Here is a 22,326-nt window from a genome sequence, read left to right as displayed (position 1 = left end):
AACCGGAATAACTTACGTTGATTCCTATTGTTTGCATAGTCAACTTCGTCCGGTAAAAAAAAAACTTTATTTATTCTACAACGTATACAAACTTATATTAATCACCTTTGTGGGCCCGGATTGAAGCGCGAGAGATCTTACCCCATACCTTTTCACGTCCGATCGGGTATTTGAACCCCGGCCGCTTAGTGGAAAGGCAAATGTGCTATCACTGTACCACCCGAACACCTCGTCTGATGAAAGGGTGGTTGGTATTAAAGGGGAAATTCCTTTTGGTAACTATGCAGTCATCCGGCCTTTTGGCTTTAGGAAATTACATCTTACGTTACATTTGTAGGTAATATGTTAGACTGGCTCCCTGTCTCTAGAATATTCAGATTATAAATAAAATTGAGCTTTATGATTTTGGTCCCTCGGATATGTCTGATTCTGGACCCAAGTTCCAAACTAGGGGGAGATAATCTAGTATTAGAATTTAGCTTCGCAATTCTTTACAAAAATGACTTAGGGTCTGTGGCCAGTCTAGTAATATGCACAAATGTACGTTATACATGTACGTTTAAAAGGAAATGCATTTTGTAATGCCAACTTTGGTAATTGGACCAATATGACTAAAATTGAAAACGGGGTAAAAAAAATCCGATTTTGACCACTTGGTTCTATCTTTTCTTTCGTACTGAAATTCAGTTGTGCAAAATGTATTAAATACTAGAAATATTGTAAGTACGCAAGAATAGTATTAAGTACGGTATGCTTTGTAGTGCGGATCTAGTGAACGTGCACATCAGTGTACTTCGCTTTTATTTCCATGGTATACACTGCTACCTTCAGTGTACCATTGTGATAATATCCACTGCATTAAGCAAATCGGAAAACCAATCGGGTTTTATCGTCAATATTTTCGGAAAAACACCCCGAGAAAAGCCGGAGGTGTTTTTTCCCCCGAGATATGACGGAAAGGCCCGAATGGTTTTCCGATTGACATTACTTTATATAAGCGTAATTTCCGGTGCATTTCGATATTAAAGCACTACAGAGTTGGCCGTCTAAGTCCCGACACCATGTTTTGGAATCAGTAAGGAGCTAGGACTCGGACAATGCGGATAGATTTTCGGTGATTTATGAGATGATAATTAAGTTGAAGGAGTACAATATTGTCCAAGTGATCTGTCAGGTCGGATAATCTTTCTCGGACTAATCCATGGAGACTTTTCACATTGTCGATAAAAATCAGTAGTGTATTGTTTCTCAGAATCATTTAAATTAAAACAATAAACTAGTGTTTTCTTCAAAAATATTGAATTTGAAACCTACGTTTTCATTCTTGATAATCGACTACACTGTACAAATTGGCTTGGTTTTCATCTGTTTATTGAGATTGAAACAATAGGCTGGAGCTTACTCCGAAAATATTGAATTAATACCGAATTTTTCATCCTTGATAGTTAATGTCATATAGGCCGATGTTTTCCCTGAATGAAATATATTCAGATTGAAACCTACATTTATAAGAAATTGGTGGCCTATTGAAACTTTAGATAACATACGGTTCTCTATACAGCTTAAAGACATATTTTAAATTGAAAGTTCTGTTTAGAATTTAAACAAGGGTATTTTCAGGGTAAAACCGTATGGAAGTTATTTACATGCTAAATATCTATCGTACAGTACTTCGACAAATTTCTCGCCCTACAAGACATTTCGTCTCCGTTTTTAATCGAAATAGCAAATTCGTTTTGTGTTGACGTTGTCTAGACATTTTGCAGCTACTAGCGATAACCGAGCGGCTCGGAGCTGTTAAATACATTCTGCTGTCTGTAGCATAATCGGTCACAATGGCGTTTGTGTGAATGTTGTGGTTGCTGATTTACAATGCATAAAAATCGCTGAATGTATTCATTACATCATAAACGCAGCTTCAACAAGTCTACATTCAGGTGAAGGTGTGGCCAAGATACCTCTATTCTCGATTTAATACCTACGAGTGTTGGTGAGCCTTTTGATTGTTGTATGTGTTTGTTTGAAAAGTGTCTTCTGCTCGATAGCCCGAACGATTCTGTAAGTAGATGATCATATTATTGCTACAAGTAACTATCTGATTTGTGTTGGCACACTCAGTTGTAAATTTCAAATCAGTCTGCTAAGACGTGCGACTCCAAACCGGGTGGTGTGCTCAATTTCGCGTTTCGACATACATTGTATCAAAGAGTTCTACCATATTCGCCAATTACAGTAAGAATCATTCGGACTACCTGCTCCAATACACAACGTACATATACCATAGATTCATCCGCAATGGTATTTTTGGTAACATGAAACCTTTATTTTTCAGAATCATGGTACTTGGACTTGCTGATACTACAATGCCATATAAAGGACAAAAGTACTACAAGATCAAAAGCTCGTGCTCACGTGCTGATAAATTATTTGTTGACAAGGAGTTCCCGCCCTCCGGAGCCTCCCTATTCTTCAGTCGGCCTGCCCCAGCCGATATCGTCTGGAAAAGACCCAGTGTGAGTTTATTGTTCTAAAAATTTACTAACTCTTTTTATTTTCAATAAATTTATAAAAACAAAATGTTCTAATGTCATTTTCTCAATATATCAATCGCTAATTTCTATTATTACAGTTCTTAAAGGTTTCATTTTTTCAATTTTATTGATACATAAATATGTCCACTCACATTTGTTTAGCTTATTAAATATACAATTAATTCAATACACAGTTGTATTTACATTGTGTATTTTATCAGAAGAAGAAAAAATAATAAAAAATTAATAATAAAAAAAAAAAATCAATATTTCATTCACACCGTATGTAAACACAATCCATGCATCACTATATAGATATGTTGCAAAGTCATTCGACTCATCACTAACACAGGGTCATGATAACTCGGTTAGAGCGTTGACCACGTGATATCAGGTGAAGGTCCGAGGTCCGTGGTCAGACACTCCCTACTCGTGTCAGTTTGAGTATCTCGGAAAGTCGAGCAACATGCCGGTCTGTGTTGTTGTGGTTGTGTCCGTGAGCAAGACACTTACCTTAATTGCTCTGAACGGTATGCGACGCGACGTATGTTGAATGAGGTAGTCACTAACTACTACAATGAGACTCCGCCTGAAAATGAACCTTGCTGTTCACGAGGCGATAAACCTAGCACACAAACACACAAATTATCACTTTTACAAAACAAAACAATTAAAGCTCCCAAAGCACTTTCCATATATGGCTAAATGCATTTATTACAAGATCTTTTGAAGTCCGTAAAGGACGAGCAGAAAATCAGTATATCAATATTCAGCAGATAAAGAAAGTAAAAACAAGGGCTTCTTGATTATGTATGAGTACCATTGTCTTCTATGGTGGTTATATATTTCCTTATTTTCAGGATATATGTGCCAATCCGAAGTTTTTTACGGAGGGAGCGAGTGCCGACGATTTCTCCCAGGGCAGTCTTGGTAATTGTTGGTTTGTAGCCGCGTGCGCCTGCATCGCTGAGGATCCGAAACTCTGGAAAAAGGTGTGTGGACATGATAAATGTGAAGCTAGAAATTGGTACAGGAGCGTGTAACAATGTTTCTTGGGGAGTCTAATATACTTTAATTGGTATAGTATACTAGACTTCCCCAGAAATATTGTTACATTCCTCAGTGGAAATTGGCACACGTCTCTATACGTAAAATCCAATAGGTGGTTTGGCAAGGATGATTACGGGGTCTTAGTGTCTACAGAGAAAAACTTTCAACCAAGCTTTTAACAACCTCTCAAGCCTTCTCGTATTGATACATCTTAAAGATTGATCCTCAGGTTACAAGCTGTGTTTTTGTTTCTTATGTGGTATACCAACACATGTGTTGAAAGTCAGACATTTAAGACACCGTTGTCTATCAGATTATCTTAATCATTTTCAGACACAATGAACTGTTTAACTCTAGTAGGAAGAATAAATACAGTTCGTGTTTGTGCTGGTCATGACTTCCCTAGTTGATATTTCTGAACAAAGGTATAGACACATGTTATATAATCTGTCTTAGGAAAAGACGCTAAAGCGGCATGTCTTGTGGTGTGACTTAGATATAAACGGTAATGTGGTGTGTCTTAGGTAGAGACGGTAATGTGATGTATCATAGGTATATACAATAATCTGGTGTGTCTTTAGTTATAGACAGTAATGTTGTGTGTCTTAGGTATAGACAGTAATGTGGTGTGTCTTAGGTATAGACGGTGATGTGGTCTGTTTTGGATATAGACGATGATGTGTTCTGTCTTGGATATAGACGGTTATGTGGTCTGTCTTGGATATAGACGGTTATGTGGTGTGTCTTAGGTATAGACGGTAATGTGGTGTGTCTTAGGTATATACGGTAATGTGGTGTGTCTTAGGTATATACGGTAATGTGCGGTGTCTTAGGTATAGACGGTTATGTGGTCTGTCTTGGATATAGACGGTTATGTGGTGTGTCTTAGGTATAGACAGTAATGTGGTATGTCTTAGGTATAGACGGTTATGTGATGTATCTTAGGTATATACAATAATCTGGTGTTTCTTAGGTATTGACGGTAATGTTGTGTGTCTTAGGTTTAAATGGTAATGTATTGTGTCTTAGGTATAGACGGTAATGTGTTGTGTCTTATGTATAGACGGTGATGTGTGGTCTGTCTTGGATATAGACGGTTATGTGGTGTGTCTTAGGTATAGACGGTAATGTGGTGTGTCTTAGGTATAGACGGTAATGTGGTGTGTCTTAGGTATTGACGGTAATGTTGTGTGTCTTAGGTATTGACGGTAATGTGGTGTGTCTTAGGTATTGACGGTAATGTGGTGTGTCTTAGGTATAGACGGTAATGTGGTGTGTCTTAGGTATAGACGGTAATGTGTTGTGTCTTAGGTATAGACTGTGCTGTGGTCTGTCTTGGATATAGACGGTTATGTGGTGTGTCTTAGGTATAGACAGTAATGTGGTGTGTCTTAGGTATAGACGGTAATGTGGTCTGTCTTGGGTATAGACGGTTATGTGGTGTGTCTTAGGTATAGACTTTGCTGTGGTCTGTCTTGGATATAGACGGTTATGTGGTGTGTCTTAGGTATAGACAGTAATGTGGTGTGTCTTAGGTATAGACGGTTATGTGGTGTGTCTTAGGTATAGACAGTAATGTGGTGTGTCTTAGGTATATACGGTGATGTGGTCTGTCTTGGGTATAGACGGTTATGTGGTGTGTTTTAGGTATAGACGGTGATGTGGTATATCTTAGGTATAGACGGTAATGTGGTGTGTCATAGGTATATACAGTAATGTAGTCTGTCTAAGGTAAAGACGGTATGATGTTCTATTTTAGGTGAATAATCTGGTGTGTCTAAGGTATAGACGATATTGTGGTGTGTCTAAGGTATAAACGGTAGTGTGCTGTGTCTTAGGTATAGACGTTAGTGTGGATTGTCTTAGGTAGGTATTGATGCTGATGTAGTCTGTCTTAGATATAGACAGTAATGTGGTGGGTCTTAGTTAAAGACGGTTATGTGCTGTGTCTTATTTATAGACGGAAATGTAGTGTGTCTTAGGTATAGACGGTAATGTGATGTGTCTTAGGTAAAGACGGTATGATGTTCTGTCTTAGGTAAAGACGGTATGATGTTCTGTCTTAGGTAAAGACGGTAATTCGGCATCAATTTGGCATAGACGGTAAGATGCTCTGTCTTATGTAAAGACGGAAAGATGGACTGTCTTGGGTAAGACGGTAAGATGGTCAGCCTTAGGTAAAGACGGTAAGATGGACTGTCTTGGGTAAAGACGGTAGGATGGCTTGTCTTGGGTATACAAGTATAGACAATAATGAGGGGTTTCTTGGGAACAGATGATGACGTGTTATCTTGGACGCAGACAGTAATTGAGTAGCTTTGGCAACTAACACTTGCTAAGAAAAATGAGTCGTCTCGTCGACTGTATCAAACCTTTCTTGTCAGAATGACAGACATACGAGAAGTTTGTCTTTAAATTTACATTTATTGGTGAATATTTCGCTGACATCATGCACATTTTTATCTTTTCTGCCCAAGAATAAACAACATAGCTAACTTTTTTTCCCTTGTATATTTTCGCAGATAGCGGTTTATTTACATTATTCAGGCAGCTGACATTGTTGGTACTGCCACGCATATTTTTGTTTGTTATTTTATTTGTCTTGACACGGTCCTTTGAAATTCTGCAGTGTTTAAAGTGGCATATCGTTGTAATCAAAACAATTGAAATACGAACGAATTATAAAAGTTTCATACAGGATGAAATGATATTGAATTATTTTAATAGAATTGACATTCAGATTTGAAATTATTTCGTTTTCCTGCCAGATCACACTCTATAGTTATCTGTGGAGTAGAAACAGCTGTCTCACTCGGTGTGTGTAACGCATTGATGAGTCATATGTAGAGGGGTATTTGTTTTAGAGCATTTCGGAGACTTATAACCCGATAGCGTAAATTAAAGTGTCAAACAAAATATTTTGTTTCACGCTGCTTTAAGAATAAAACTCATCAAAATTCAACTTTCTTGTACAGAACAAATCAAGGCTTGTTCATCAGGGATGGAGCGATATGGAAAGTGCACGCAAACAGAAAAAGTTCTGACTAAGCAAAGAGCGATAAAATATTGAGAAATATTTTATATGTATCAAATTAAGAGACTAGACAGGCGCATGCGTGCTTACAAATCCCGTCTGTTTGGTGATGCAGTGATGTATACCGCCTGGTGTCGGCGATACACGCCCCGCTGTTTACGCCAGCAATGAAACACGTCTGAAACATCTATCATGTCTGTAATAAAGTTTTTTTTAAAAATCGAAGTTAACACTTCTACGCATACTTTCCAATGGTGTCTATGTCCGTGTGTGTAAAGCGCGTGCGATCTTAACCTGGCAGAGCGCGTGATGCATTTCTGTATATATATATAAACGAGGGCGTCATAACTTCTCTTCACTTGACAGGCGCCAGGCATCGATAAAAATATACTTAAAAGTATTCCATCCTTCTCTGAATCATCTTCAAACCAAAATCCGTAAGGAAAATACCGAACATTAATCATATGTATGTTCGGTTTTGTGTGGTTTATTTGTCTGCACCCAGATGATAAAAAAGTACGCCAAATAATTCCGAAAACTAGATTGAAATTGAAACAACGTACTCTGATAACAAAATTATGCATAAAACAGGAATCTATAATGGCAATTTCATTAAAGAGCTTGTAAACGGCCTGCGATAAGACTTTTTGATGGCGTAATATCTCTATCAATTAATTGACTTATCAGTTGTTTATATATTTATGATATGGAAGATCACTCGCTGAAGATAAAACGTTTCATGTACATAATGATTTGAATATATGTGCGTGAGTGCTATGCTAGCGATTTTACAATCTACTCGAAACTCACATCAAGTTAATGCCCTGTCGTATTCGAAATCACGGTACAGTTGTTACATACATTGATTTAGTTCTTTGTCCGTACACGCGAAATAAAATACAGTATTAATATTTATTGCATTTTTGCTTGTGGAGTATAGAAATTTATCAAACTGATAGAACTTACATTTTCACTGCAGTGATCGAGTAGTGAAAACATTAGTTTTCCGTTTTTGACCGATCAGAGCGAACGTTGTATTCACATTGTTGAAACTTGCCGATTTTTTCCCAATCGAAACGAAGGCAGACACATGTAGATGGGTTATTTTTCTGTATTTCTGAAATATTCGGACTGGATTTTTTGTAAAAATACTCACTTGACGTTACAATGCAGCTTGTCCATGCACAGATTCTCCGATAACAGCAGAAAACGCTTCAATTGGGCTGATCAGTCCTTTCAAAATGGCGCCGTCATGTTGACGTGGAGTAACGTCACAAAGACACAACGTCATGAATAATGTTACTGATTTCCGCACTTTTTGACACTTGGTTAATATTTCGATGTTTTTAATTTAGTTTTTAACATAAAAATGCAATAAAAAGAAAATTGAATGGTTTCTCCGTTGAATATAACATATATTTCACTCATATGACAGAATATATCGATATTGTTTCACTTGTGCCTCGCACTCGTAAAAATATCGATATTCTGTCATACTCGTGAAATATAGATTATGTTCAACATGATACCTTTCAATCCCTCGATTTATTGTTTGTCGTGAATTCTTACCCGTTGTCGTCAATGCGCCCGTTCTACAACACGTTAATATATGTTGAGAAACGTTCTGATTGGTATTTACTGCATATCTAATTAATCCTCAAATAAATTCATTTACAGTATGATGTCGCTGTGATATAAGAACTGCCCATTATCCTAATCTATTGTAATTTTCAGATCGTGCCGGACCCCGAGGAACAAGAATGGCAGACTGGGAAAAAGCACGCCGGTATTTTCCACTTTAAGTTCTGGCAATGTGGCCAATGGTTAGACGTTGTCATCGACGACTACCTCCCCACCCGATACGGTAGACTCATCTTTGCACATTCCAAGAGCGGAAACGAATTCTGGCCTGCACTACTAGAGAAAGCATATGCAAAGTACGTTTAGTTTTCATCTGCAATAAGACGCATGCATGTGTTGACATTCGTGTTGAAGGGGCGTTAAATATGCTTCATCTCCGACAAAAAAAAGCAATCATGAACGATTGGAAACAGCAATAGGAGTGTGTATGTTTTTGTTATAAAAATCATGTTGCAACCGATATGTAACCATATATGGAGATGTCACCATTACTCCTTAAAGAAAAAAACGATTAAGTGTCATCAATAAGCTAAACCAAGCCTTCAACGACACTAAGACTGTGATTCTGTGATTCATGCTTCACAATATCAACAACCTCTATAATGCTCTATTTTCTTAATTTTTTTCTCCAAAAGAAGTGAATAAATAAAAGTGCATTGCATCCCAAAGACATTTTGTCGCTCTCTACTTCTTTTTTTTTCTTAATGTAACTTTCCGAATTCTTAGGGATCATTTTTATGACGTTTTATTTTTGTCAGTGGTTAGTGTTAGATACATTTCTACAACAGTGGTGTTATTACTAAAAAAATCGCGACAAGTAGTGTACGCCGCTGGTGACGTAGTACCTCTAACACAGCTTTAAAACCCTATGGACTCAAAATATTAAGCTTTTTATATTTTCATATTATTTATATTTCTTCACCTGTCACATAGATCATTAAAGGCAGGATTACGATGTAGACCGTCCTTCATCATTTGCGTATCAATGTTATTTATTTCAAAATATATATAGCATATACACATAACTGACAAAGGAAGACAATTTTATGACTCGTCCCCTGACGTCCCTCGTCATGACGGGAAACCATTCCATATCCTCTATATATTGCTTGTAGTGAATTCTTACCCGTAGTAGTCAGTGTGCCCCTTCTACACTGCCGCAGCTAACCCCCTTGTCAAAAATACCTACAGAGCTGAAAAACAAAGAACGTTTCAATGGTACATTGATGGTCGTCCCGATACCCTGACATGATCATAGTGACAAATCATGTATTGGATTATATGAATAACTTAATATATATCTAGATTACTTTAAATACTACAATACCCCTTTGGTGTCATCAGGTTGTTCGGTGACTACGAGTCGCTGATTGCTGGGAAGGCTCGCGATGCTATGGTGGACATGACTGGCGGGGTAGGTGAGGGGATAGAACTGGAGGACTATCGCTCCGAGGAAGACAAGAAAAAACTCTTCAAGATCCTCAGGAAGTCCTTCGAAGACAGATCTCTTATGAGCGCTTCCATCAGGGTAGGTCGTCTCTCTATATATATCCTTTGGCTTTCTCTCGTAAAAAAATGTCAAAAGTTGATTATAAATCGAATCCCCTAATATCTTTATAACAAATCTGCCATTTATTTTTTATAAGAAACACCGTTATTGTTCTTTGGAAAAAGGTAAATTTGTTAATTGAAACGTCAACAGATGATCAGATAGATGAAATGAAACATTGAAGGTTGATTTGAACTTTGGTAAATGCCGTTTTCGATGACCGACGTTTTTGAAGGTCGATAGATCTTTGTAATGCAATGACATGTTAAGATTAGGAAACAATTATAATGTTAAATAAAACATGATTTAATGAATTGATATTGACAGGCTACAGGAACAGAGATGGAGTCCCAGTTATCGTGCGGATTAGTGAAGGGACATGCTTATAGTATTACAGCCGTCAAGAAAATCAAGTTAGTTGGTAAAAACCTATTAGCCGTATTCAACCGCCCGAAGATGAACATGATTCGTCTCAGGAACCCCTGGGGAGGAACAGAGTGGAGAGGACCGTGGAGTGATGGGTAGGGTTGAACACGTGATTGTTTGTTTTTTGTTTAACGTCCTATTAATAGCCAGGGTCATTTAAGGACGTGCCTGGTTTTGGAGGTGGAGGAAAGCCGGAGTACCCAGAGAAAAACCACTGGCCTACGGTCAGTACCTGGCAACTGCCCCACGAAATCGCCACCCAGAGGTTGAGGGCTAGTGATAAAGTGTCGGGACACGTTAACCACTCGGCCACCGCGGCCCCTATTTGAACACGTGACCGACTAAACATGAATTGGAAGGATTAAAGTAATGAGTAGAGCATGGCCTATATCACCATACATTAAAAGAATTGAATTGATAACCGCCAGAACATAAATACTGGAAATCGACAGTTTGCATTTGAGTGGTGCCAAAAATAGAACTTGAGAAATAAAATGTGCATACGTTGAAATTAATAGAGTTTCAGCGATGGATGATGCTGAAATAGCGATATAATGTATTAGATAACGGGAGATTCATATGTTTTAAGGAATGTGAATGGCTTGACATAAAATACAGAGCTTAAATACATACATATGTATGTAGCTGGAACTATCGGGTTTGGGTGATGGACGGTCCACGACTGAACATAGATACCTATAAGTATATACACTGTTGGTTATGGGCATTATAGATCAAACATAGAAAAATAATCACCAAAAATAAGCATTGTTTGTGTTGTGAATATTGATAAAAATTCAGTTTCGCTTCATATTCATGATTTTTTAATTGCAGGTCTTCTGAATGGAAAAAAGTCAGTGAAAGTGACAAAAAGGAGCTTGGGTTGACCTTTGATGACAACGGCGAATTTTGGTAGGTTGACTACAAAGGTATTTCGTAAAAAAAAAAAAAAAAAACGAAAAAAACGAAAATACCTACATGTTTAGCAAAATGGCAATTCTATTAGCTCTATGTAGGTAAACATGGGCAAAATAAAAAATCTTAAAATCTTAAATGGGTAACCTTGAAGAACACAGGACGGACATTAACAAACTATAACTTAGTCAAACGGATGCGATGTAATGTCATTAAATTAAGTACCGACGTGGTGACGACGGAACCTCCAAGTATTCCAATTGATATCGATATCACAGACGCCTGACTTTTCAACTTTTCATTCCTAATTCTTCAACCTGCGTCTTTCTGAGCTGTGCGATTAAGTTTTTTCCTTCAGCTGTCGAGTTCCTCACTCAATCATGTTATTGGTAGCAATCCTTTCTGCAATGACTGCAATAAAAGAATCTTTATTTGCGTTGTATTTATAACAATAGATTTTGTTGATTAGCCATACATTATAGATAGTGATTCGATATTGCTTTATTCAATTTTGCTGAACAGTTTTATATTCATGAAATGGATTCATTCGCGAGTTTATGTGTGGATTGCATGCATTTTATTTACAAATTGAAATTCTTAGTTTGGAGTCAATCGATACTGAGAAAGCCCTTTGTTGATGTTGGTTACTATGGAGACTAATTAACCCGTCGCTGTTATTTTGGTGTGTGATACTGTAGTTGTTGTGCATTTTTTTGTGAAAGCAAATTGGAAATTTTCGAGGTATACCTTTGAATTTGTGGGATGTTTTCCCCACTGAATACATGTTACTTAGTACTGGAGACGACATGTTTAACATGATCAAATATACATTGTGAAAGATGCATCATTGTCTAATTGTATCATTAGATTAGGAATGTTGTTGGACTAATTAAATTGTTAAATGCATTAATATCCATGAAATCAACCAAATGTCGGTAGACTCACCTTGAAAAGATTTATTTCTAATTCGTGTAAGATATGTTTTTTTCGGAACAATGAATTCTGATGCATCTTTGTAATTGCATACTGTAAAACTAGGTATTCTAGAGGGATGAAATTTTAGTCAATCGTCAAATTGAGTCATTAATAATCTGATAGAAGCACTATACAACGAGATAACGTCATAAAATCATGATATAACGGGACAATCGGCGATGTATTACGCCACTAAGCATGCATATGATGTATATGGCTATCCAATGTTACATCACTCAACAAGTTTACGATAAAAATGTATCTCCAGTGATGCATGACTTCAGAAAGAATATTTGAAGAAAACCAAAGATATCCAGTGATGCATGACGTCAGAAAGAATATATGAAGAAAACCGCGATGTCCAATGATGTATGACGTCAGTAAGAATATATGAAGAAAATCTGCGATATCCATTGATGTATGACCTCAGAAAGAATATATGAAGAAAACTCGGGATATCCAGTGATGTATGACATCAGTAAACATGTATACGATGCAATAAGATATTCAGTTATGTATGACTCAACAATTTATACCAGGATATTCATCACTTGAAAAGAAAAAAAGAAGAAGTTTTTTGATGACATCATTTAACTCTTACTTATATACAGCTATGATGTCGCTGCTGTTGCACCGCCGACGTCCTCAGTCAAGGCCATCGTCCTCAGTCAAGGCCATCGTCCTCAGCCAAGGATGGCCTTGCAATTGGCTGAGGACGTCGATGGAGGAGCAGCAGCAACATCATATCTGTACATAGGTAAATGTTAGATAATGTCATCAAACTTCTTTTAATGGGATATTTACTGTTTTTTAAGTCGCCTTTTTGCATCTTTTCCCTCCAGGATGGCGTTCGAGGACTTCTATCGGTACTTTACCTCCATGGATATTTGTCATATGATCAACACGTCATTCTTCTCCTTCAAGAAAACCTGGAAACAGGGCAAGGTGTTTGGTGAGTGGAAGCGTCCGGACAGGTGCGGCGGATGTGGAAACAATGGATCTTTCCTTAACAATCCTCAGGTATTGATGCTACACATATATGTATATTTTCTGGTACCTGTTTCAGAAATTTTCGTTAATTTAAGGAAATTATTTAACATAAAAAATCCCGTCACTACTTTTTTTCTTCCTAAGACCCGTTTATGATTTACTATGAAAACTTTGAAGTAAGGAATTTCTCTGAATAAAAAGAACATTTTTGAAGCCGGAGCCAGATACCATAATGTTATTTTAGATTTCACAAGATCACAGTATGTCCACGTGTAAGCGTTGAGATGTAAGTTAGTTTTCTCCCTTTTATAAGATTGACAATCCTTTTCCCTCGTTCTATTTAGAATGACCTATTTATTTACTTACCTCTATCCAACTGCATTTAATTGATACTCATGGATTATAAGTACGGTTGATAACTTTCTACAAACCGGCCAAATTATATAATACCATGGGAGTCCGGTTAAGACAGAATCCACTAAATATTGTATATTTTTTTGTGTTGAAAAAATTTGGTTTGGTTCTCTATTGTTTAACGTCCTTGCAAAATAATACGTTATTATCAAAATGCATCCTTTTGACCATGTATTTTTAATATCAATGATATTTCTCCAGGCCTTCTGCAGATAAAAAAGATGATACAACATATAGCTGACAATTAATCATTGATTGAATTGGAAGAGAATGCGTTGGTGATTTATAATATTTCACTGTTTTCAGTATGTATTCACGGTGGAAGAGGACAATGCCGAAGTTTTATTGTCACTGGAACAATGGGACAAACGTATCGATAAGGACAAGGGGAAAACCAACGATACAATCGGCTGTACGGTGATGAAGGTATTGGACAATTTTAGTGAATGATTTTTCCTAATCCAAAAACGGACGCTATGCTTTTATTTCAACCCATGATATCCTTTGGAGAACTTGCAAAATAGTAATACATATGAATGCCACAGAAATATACTTCGATATCATAGAATAGCATCAAACTTAATCCAGGCGGCTATTTATCAAAGATAATATAATAGATAAAATTAACCGGACGTGAAAACTTATCATCACATTTCGTTACCCATGATTTACACTACCTAACGGTACACGGAAAATGATAATACTAATAATTGTATTTTATGTTTTCCAGACTGATTTAAACCGGAAGTACCGTATGCATGACCGGATGGACAGGATACATTCCGGCCCGTTCTCTAACGCGCGTGGTGTGTTCGCGCGAATCAACCTACAGTCCGGTACATACTGTATTATACCATCAACGTTCGAGCCAGGCAAGATAGGGAAATACTTACTTCGTGTCTTCTGTACTACAGCCCCGTTGATGAGGTACACTCAGTTTCTGAACGATTAAAAAACCCATCCTCTCGAAATATTTCCAAACATTCAAAAGTTTAATCGCAACTAATTTTGGTTCTTTTCTTGTAGTTACTGATCTGATTCTATATTAAATATGTAGTAATTAAAGACATGCGTACTTAATACCCTCCTACAGAACTGCCTATGCACGTACAGGCATGCGTACTTAATAGCTCCCCCGGTATTAAAATGTCACCTGCAGTAAACTATCCGTGTTCATGTGAAGCGAACGTAAAATCCTAATTATTATACGATATTTGAATCGGCCAACGTTCATCGCCGGTCTCTAGACACAATATAACTATCAAAAATATGTAGAGCAAACAAGGTAATCGCAGAACTGTGACTATATTAGAGATATATAATCAGTGACAATAATTTGTTTTGACGTAGGGAGCTTGTCAATGATAAACCCCTCCCACCACAGATCTGCGGCTTGAGAGGGATCAAAAAGCCGAAGGTCGCCGCTACACAAATTACAGTTGTACGTGCTGAGGCTCTAGAGGCGCAGGATTGGGATGGAGGTAAGCTTCACTAGAGGAATGACAGTGCAGAGTATACTGTAAACCTATACATTTTGGAGGTTGTGCAGAGAGAATACTGTAAACCTATACATTTTGGCGATAGTGCAGAGTATACTGCAAACCTATACATTTTGGAGGTAGTGCAGAGAAAACTGTAACCTATACATTTTGGAGGTAGTCTTATTTTAGCGCTGAAAGACTTCGCTAAATTATGATTACGCTATTTGCAATTTCGTGATATTGTTGCAATCTTGTACGCAAGTACATCATTGAACTGACGTTTGAATTTAGTTCGGCGCTTAAAAATTTAGCTCTCCAGTATAAATGCGTTTACAGTATACTTATGATCTGTGCCCTGATAACTTAGCATTTTGTCCATATAACATTAAGCCTTCAGATAATATTGTTACCAGTTTGTGAATATTGGGTGTTTAATGTTTATGAAGAGGTGATGAACCGCCATTGTGGTAAAATGTGGTCCTATTTTTATTGGCAGGGTTACAAAGAAAAGGGGATCAACTTTTGTGGTATATGTTAGGATTTAAGTTACCAGTTTAGTGTTTTATTTTGATAATTTCTATTAAAATGTTTTAAAGATACTTAAGTAATTTGGTAAATATTTTCATTCAAGGTTCTGATTGCAATTTTTCAAATACTGTAAACGAAGCAGATTAGCGGAATAATGAATTAACGCGCCAATAATTATTGCCAAAGAAACCAAAGTAGATAAACTGCAATAATTAAGTGAAATCATAATTTAGCAGAATACTTCCAGTGCTAAAAATGCTAAAATTAGATTACCGCTAAAATATCTACGTTTACAGTAAATGTCACCAATGTAGTCAGTATACATATTACATTTCCATTTGATTGTTCTCCGACACTTCTGTGAGTTGTTATTGTGATCAATATTTTGCCTCTGTTTCCAGCTGCAGATCCCTACTGTGTTATACACTGCAACAAGAAAACCCAACGGACTAAAAGCATCCCGAACACAGTGAATCCGGAATGGAACGAAAGAGTGACGTTTTATAGACAGAAACCTGACAAGGACATTCGTATAGAGGTAAACTCTTGAAAACATGTACATATCCTAATAATCCATAGCTCTTCAAGGTAACTCTCTCAAAATATTCAATCACCTGCTTAAAACAGCTTATGCAAAAAATATACATACTCCGTTCAACAGTTTAGAACAGTTTAATGAAATAAGAATCATAAAAAACAACAAGAAGTTGATATCAATATGTCTAAGAAACAGAATTCGAACTTATAGGCTCATTAAAATGAGGACGAACGATGAACAAGATTACAAGATTAGATACAAACACAGATTCCCATAAAATAGTACAAGGAGAATAACCGTGTGTAATAACGATAAGATCCTAATACCTTAGGCGAGACCTCGTCACTTTGGGTTGCAATTTGTAGATATCTTATGACATTTTTGTTCTTTCCTTGACATATTTTTCTTAGCCATTGTATAATCTAAACCACATATACACCGACCGAGTCCAAGTTCTGTAGATTATTTGCAGAATCTTTCTGATTTGATATCTACTTTTGGTCATACACTTATTTGGACTTGCTTATCGACATAAAACTTCTGTCTTCATAAGAAATAAGAAAACAACAAAGATTTCTTTAGAGTTATTCCTCTTTTGTAGATCATTCATGTCGCCGAATAAAATGTTCTATTGATAGATATATTAAGAGTATCCAAATCAAAATTATCTCTGTAGATCACAAAAGTTAGTATTCCATACCAGAAATTAAGGTTGATTAACTATAGCAAGGCTGTGCCAAAGTGGCATGGGATTACGAAGAAAACAAAGACCTCTAACCTTGCCAATCACTGTAACATAGGCGGCATTGTGCATGATTTCTTGTTAAAACTCATTGTAAATGTTATGAATAATTAACATAATTACCTATAATTATATAAACCTATCAACCACACAGCAATATACATAGACAATTTATCGATAACACTTTCATTGGGTTTTCACAACAATCATGTGATATAATTTGAAAAAGAATAAGACAGAAATATAAAACAAAAATATTCCCGAAAACCAGTACCCCTTATCACCACGCCACATCATATCTCCAATTGTGCTTCAGAATGAAAAGCGGCGTGGATACAAAAGACAGAACAATGGGTATCACGTGATAGAACATAAAGAACAATGATAGAACATAGAGAACAATGATAGAACATAGAGAACAATGATAGAACATAGAGAACATAGAGAACAATGAGTATATAGGGAACAATGAACAATGATAGAACATAGAGAACAATAATAGAATATAGAGAACACGGAGAACAATGAGTATTTAGGGAACAATGATAGAACATAGAGAACAATGATAGAACATACAGAACAATGATTCACAATATAAAACAACTCTGGTGAACTCATAACATCAGAAGACAGGGATTTACAACATACACACACAGAACAGTTTCCTATGGCAGATATTCATTTGTAATATGAGGGAAAACATTGATCATATGTTTTTTTTATTGTTATTGTTTTAAATTAGTATTTCACGATATTCACATTTGTCACGCTCCGTGAGCTTAGGCAGTTGGGATGACTAAAACTGGTCTATGACCTGCGCGAGTGGTATAACAAGTTCATATCTACAGACACGTTCGCCATGTAACTAGTGTGATGTTCGATAGTGACGCCAATATTTGTTTTTGTATTCTGTTAACAGACAGTGTATGTACAAATGTTTCTTTCCTTCGCAAAACGTTTATTGTGATATTCTACAGCATGTAGTGCTATTACGTCAAAGTCCACGAAAGCTCGATCGATTATCTTAGTACTCTTAGCACTGTTAACTTAAAATGGTGACTAGAAACTATTTTAATTACATGCACTTTTTGTTTAAAGTTGATCAGAAGTCAATTATATACAATCGTTTCAAGAGCTTGCAAATGCAAGGTGTTTGAACAAAACACCTTCTCTGGCAAATAAACCAGCACATTCCATCGGACACGACACGCTCGCTGCCCATGCATGATGATTCTTTGTTTTTCCTATATAGCATCCAACCTCCAGACTACTGTGTCTTGTAGATTACTTATTAATCTATATGATCCATAGGGGACGTAAGACAAGGATTTCTCTTACTTTGACAGGGATATCCGCAGTTTTACTGGGGTGAGATTTTCTTATCTTACCCTAGGGGAAAGACAAGCTACGCGTGCTCTTTTCACGTTCTCAACAATTGCATTTCGTCACGTCAAAAATACCATGACGTCACGGCAACAGTACAATGACGTCACGTCGACAATTCAATCACGTCACGTCAACACTTCCTTGCAATGATGTAACGTCAATATTAGATACATAAGAGGGTAAACATGGTAAGAGAAAAATAATTATTCACCCCAATGGAAGTGATACAGGGGAATCTCAACCCTCGGGGTAAGATAATTAAGCTGCCAAACACTCGACAAGCCTCGTGTTTAGCAACTTAAGAATCTTCCCCTTGGGTTGAGATTCCCGTCTCGTCCCTCAAGGGGGTGAAAAATTATATTATTCTCACATACTTCACAGGGTTATCCGGCGGTTGCTAGGGAAAAGATAAATCGATCTCGCACAGCGGGGTAAAGACAGCCGGCACGCGCTATATGAAGCTACTCACAATAAGGTCACGTCATCATTTTAGGTTCAGTAACCAAGTCGTAAATGCATGATGACGTATTAAATTTTGACGCACATTACAAGGAGCATTGACGATGGCGCGGTGAAAAACTTACATTTTGTGGAAAGTAGGTGAGAAAAATAACCAAATGACCAAACTCTTACACCCGGGTTGATATATCTCTGTCCACAGAACACACCCATGTTAGATTCTATTAGTCCAACGCTTACCATTTGACTCGCATTCGACCATATATCACCAATTCTTGTAAACGTCTTATGCACAGTGTTGAAATTGTGATAGTGTTATATTCCCGATAGTATTTCGATCATAATATACAGAGCTAAATGCTCAATCTGTTCGTTGTTAAATTCAAATATTCTTAAATGAAATTAACTCAGATCCCCGAATGAATAGAAAGATGAGATTTTGTACCTGATTTCAAAGCAGTTCTGTGCTAGTATCTATGGCAATTTATTTTTACTCAAGCTCATCTTTTGTCTTGAAGCCGATTCCCTATTCATCATATAATATGTCTTTTTTTTAAATGTTTAATATCAAATCTGCAAGTTATCCGAATGTAAACAGAAGGCGAGTTAAAGGAAAGGTATGTGTTTTTAAGGATAAATGTTTCCATGCTTCAGATGTCGTTCAAGATACTGCAGGTAATCAATACCAATACATCTATGACTTAATAACGACTTCCTAACCATTAATATCGGCATTTTTAGCTTAACACTCGCTATCGATAACAGCATTACTGAATTTAACGACTCGATAACCTCGATAAATGTCATTGTTACTATAAACGACTCGTTAACCACGGTTAACCGTTCTTACGGAATCGGTTTTACATAAAATCGTTGCTAACCATGCTTCTCAACTTCTTGGATTGCCATTCATGATTCATTGACCTGTGTACATGCATACTGTATATTGCTGGGCAGTCAAGCATTCCTACAAGGTTTTGAGTGGCATTGCTAATTTTTATCGTTGAGTAATTCATGTATTTCTTGTAATAAATAAACCAGTCATGGTTAATGAACTGATTAAATTATTACTTTTCAGGTCTGGAATCACAATATCATTAAGGATGAGTTCATGGGTGTTTGTGTGTTACCAATGTCAGAAAAGAATTCTTACAAGGGAGGTAATACCATCAGACGATATGATCTCACCGGCCGCGGGAAGGAGAGTACAGTGAAGAGACGAGGCTACCTCTGGCTTAAAGTGTTACACAGTGGCGATATGAGCAAGGTGTGATGTAGCTTGTGATAGGATGATAAACTAGAAGAAACCGCCTTGCTCCCGACCTTTTCACACACCTATAGGCGCCTTTATCAATATTTACAGCAGATCTTCTAAACGTGACAGATATTTCTGTCAATAAACAAACTCTGTTACGTCATATAGGCAATGAAGACAACAAGACAACAAATTGGAATAATTTGAAGCACCGAAAGTATCTAACGCAGAACATCATTCATTACAGTGGTCAGCTTGGTTGATTGGTTGGTTGGCTGGTTTTACGTCTCCTTCCACTTGACAGCCATATTCATTTCTTTATATACATTTGATTATCACGTGGTTGTGTAGCAGTCGAACATACATACAAATGCTAAACTACGTGACAACGTATCTTAACTGCCCTTTACAGTGCTAGCAAAAGAACATATATAGAAATATATCGAAAGGAATATTGAGATGGATTTTGTGAACAAATATATAACGTTTACAATGTATACATATATATGTGTGTGTATTACATATTTCATTATTGCCCCATCATATTTTCACAATTATTGCCAATCAATGAAGGATGTTCTGTTGAGAATATTGTGTAACAAACAGTCTTTGCATCAGTTGAAATTAAACAGTATGGGACATCCAGGAAACCAATATTATTATTGTTATCCAATCAAAAACATATATACATACTTAAAACCATGGAGTTTACTTGATTCCCAGAAGACTGTGTACAAGCTTGTAAATCATTTACAACAGTTCTGCGTTGTGAAGGAAGGCTAATGTTATGGGCATCTCTCTTTATGAACCTTTTCACAGACATCTTCTATAAATATACGTGCATGTCGGATTTATCAGACCGGCGATCTCCCCACGTGTTTGCAAAACGTGATCTTGTTCCGTCATAAAAAATGTCAGCTACATGTTTATCTTAACGTTACCTTATTATGTTATACAGAAACGTTGCTGGAATTCCAACGTGCCCACTTTATGTGATAGGTCCTGCCATACATTTACGCATGCGCATTGAAATTATATATATATTGATTGTGTAATTAACGGTGTATACAGGCTCAAGGATCAACGCTAAAGGCTACATATCATAATATATTTTATTATACAATATTGCTGCGCTTGTTGCCATCCATTTTTATTCTTAGTCAATTATTTTTATCAGTCTCGAGTTATATGCATATCTATATATAAATTATAAGAAATATTTTAGCCGGGTAGATGCGTGTTTGATTTTTAAATCTGTATCAGAATAACAACCATAAATGTGTGTATTATCAATGTTAGAAATGTTTTCTTTACAAACGTCTCCTTTTTAGCAAATGTGCAGTGGTTCCAAAATCTGAGCCTGCGCCAGGGATGATAAAGGATGATAAAGGAAGTTAAAATTAACGCCGAATAGGCTGTATATTAAGCGTATTTAAACTGACCACTAGGACGAACAACAATAATTGTTTGGGCATTTAAGACCACATTAAGATCCTTTGGCCTGGTTTTAGAGAATATCGTCTTGTACAGGGGCTATAGTGACCAGATAGCACCGTGTTATAGAGGGATGTGTGATACAATAGACTGGTGGTGTTTCACGTACCTGTATAATGTATTGTAGAACTTGAGACACTTTATAGAGATTATTCATATAATGTGTGGTACATGCTTTATATGAAATATAGAAACGCTGATAGTTATATTATTTATGTTATTGTAAAACTGAAGGATTTTCACTACGGATATAAGTGGTCCTTTGGTCACTGCATCACTTTCTCATAGGGAAACACAACATATGTATAGATAAATTGACACGTTTTATTGACAAATAACGATAGTTACACGTCGACACATGCATCATCAGCATCCTTACTATCACTCCCATCCAATTCATATCTAACATAATTTCACTAAAACACAAGTCTAATAAATACAATACTACATCTTGCATATAAAAATGATATTGTTTTCTTCTTCTCGGCACATACACGTATCGCCTCTGCTCTTCCCTCGCTAAATAACACACATTCTACCTAATCGCACAAACTGCACGTGCAATACAAACACAAACACGCCCCTATGAGAAAACTCGCAACCTAAGGGGAAATTATTTACGTATGATTCGCTCTGCTCAAATTATGTAAATTATATTAACACTAATTACATGCTGGCATAATTTGTATTTATCGAGTTTTACAATTAAAGTATTATATACTCATGAATCTATTTCATAGATCATCATCATTCATATTGTTACTGAAAGATTTTGCTTTTTTACATTCTTATTAAAAACTATGCAAGTTAACAAAACTTTGTTGTGTTTGTCTTTATCTTTATTACATTCTTATTACAGTATCTTCAATAAAGAAACAATGTAATCACATTATCACATTCAGATAACAGAGATACGTT

General features: G+C 36.5%; 1 protein-coding gene across 1 annotated transcript in view; it reads left to right on the top strand.

The window, feature by feature from the left end:
* The window catches only part of LOC117341637 (calpain-5-like), a 32,878-nt gene extending 10,654 nt beyond the window's left edge, over nucleotides 1-22,224 (top strand). The window contains exons 2-13 of the mRNA XM_033903496.1: nucleotides 2,333-2,513; nucleotides 3,392-3,523; nucleotides 8,350-8,552; nucleotides 9,601-9,784; nucleotides 10,133-10,326; nucleotides 11,066-11,143; nucleotides 12,964-13,141; nucleotides 13,832-13,951; nucleotides 14,256-14,452; nucleotides 14,876-15,006; nucleotides 15,936-16,072; nucleotides 19,738-22,224. Of these exons, the coding sequence (XP_033759387.1) occupies nucleotides 2,337-2,513; nucleotides 3,392-3,523; nucleotides 8,350-8,552; nucleotides 9,601-9,784; nucleotides 10,133-10,326; nucleotides 11,066-11,143; nucleotides 12,964-13,141; nucleotides 13,832-13,951; nucleotides 14,256-14,452; nucleotides 14,876-15,006; nucleotides 15,936-16,072; nucleotides 19,738-19,932 (1,926 nt within the window). The 5' untranslated portion in view covers nucleotides 2,333-2,336 and the 3' untranslated portion in view covers nucleotides 19,933-22,224. The remainder of the gene's footprint in view (nucleotides 1-2,332; nucleotides 2,514-3,391; nucleotides 3,524-8,349; nucleotides 8,553-9,600; nucleotides 9,785-10,132; nucleotides 10,327-11,065; nucleotides 11,144-12,963; nucleotides 13,142-13,831; nucleotides 13,952-14,255; nucleotides 14,453-14,875; nucleotides 15,007-15,935; nucleotides 16,073-19,737) is intronic.
* Nucleotides 22,225-22,326: the final 102 nt, after the last annotated feature.

Source organism: Pecten maximus, chromosome 14 (assembly GCF_902652985.1).
Source record: "Pecten maximus chromosome 14, xPecMax1.1, whole genome shotgun sequence".
NCBI classification, from domain to species: Eukaryota; Metazoa; Mollusca; class Bivalvia; order Pectinida; family Pectinidae; genus Pecten; species Pecten maximus.
The sequence above is the reverse complement of the archived record's forward strand: the minus strand, read 5'-3'. Positions and strand labels throughout refer to the sequence as shown.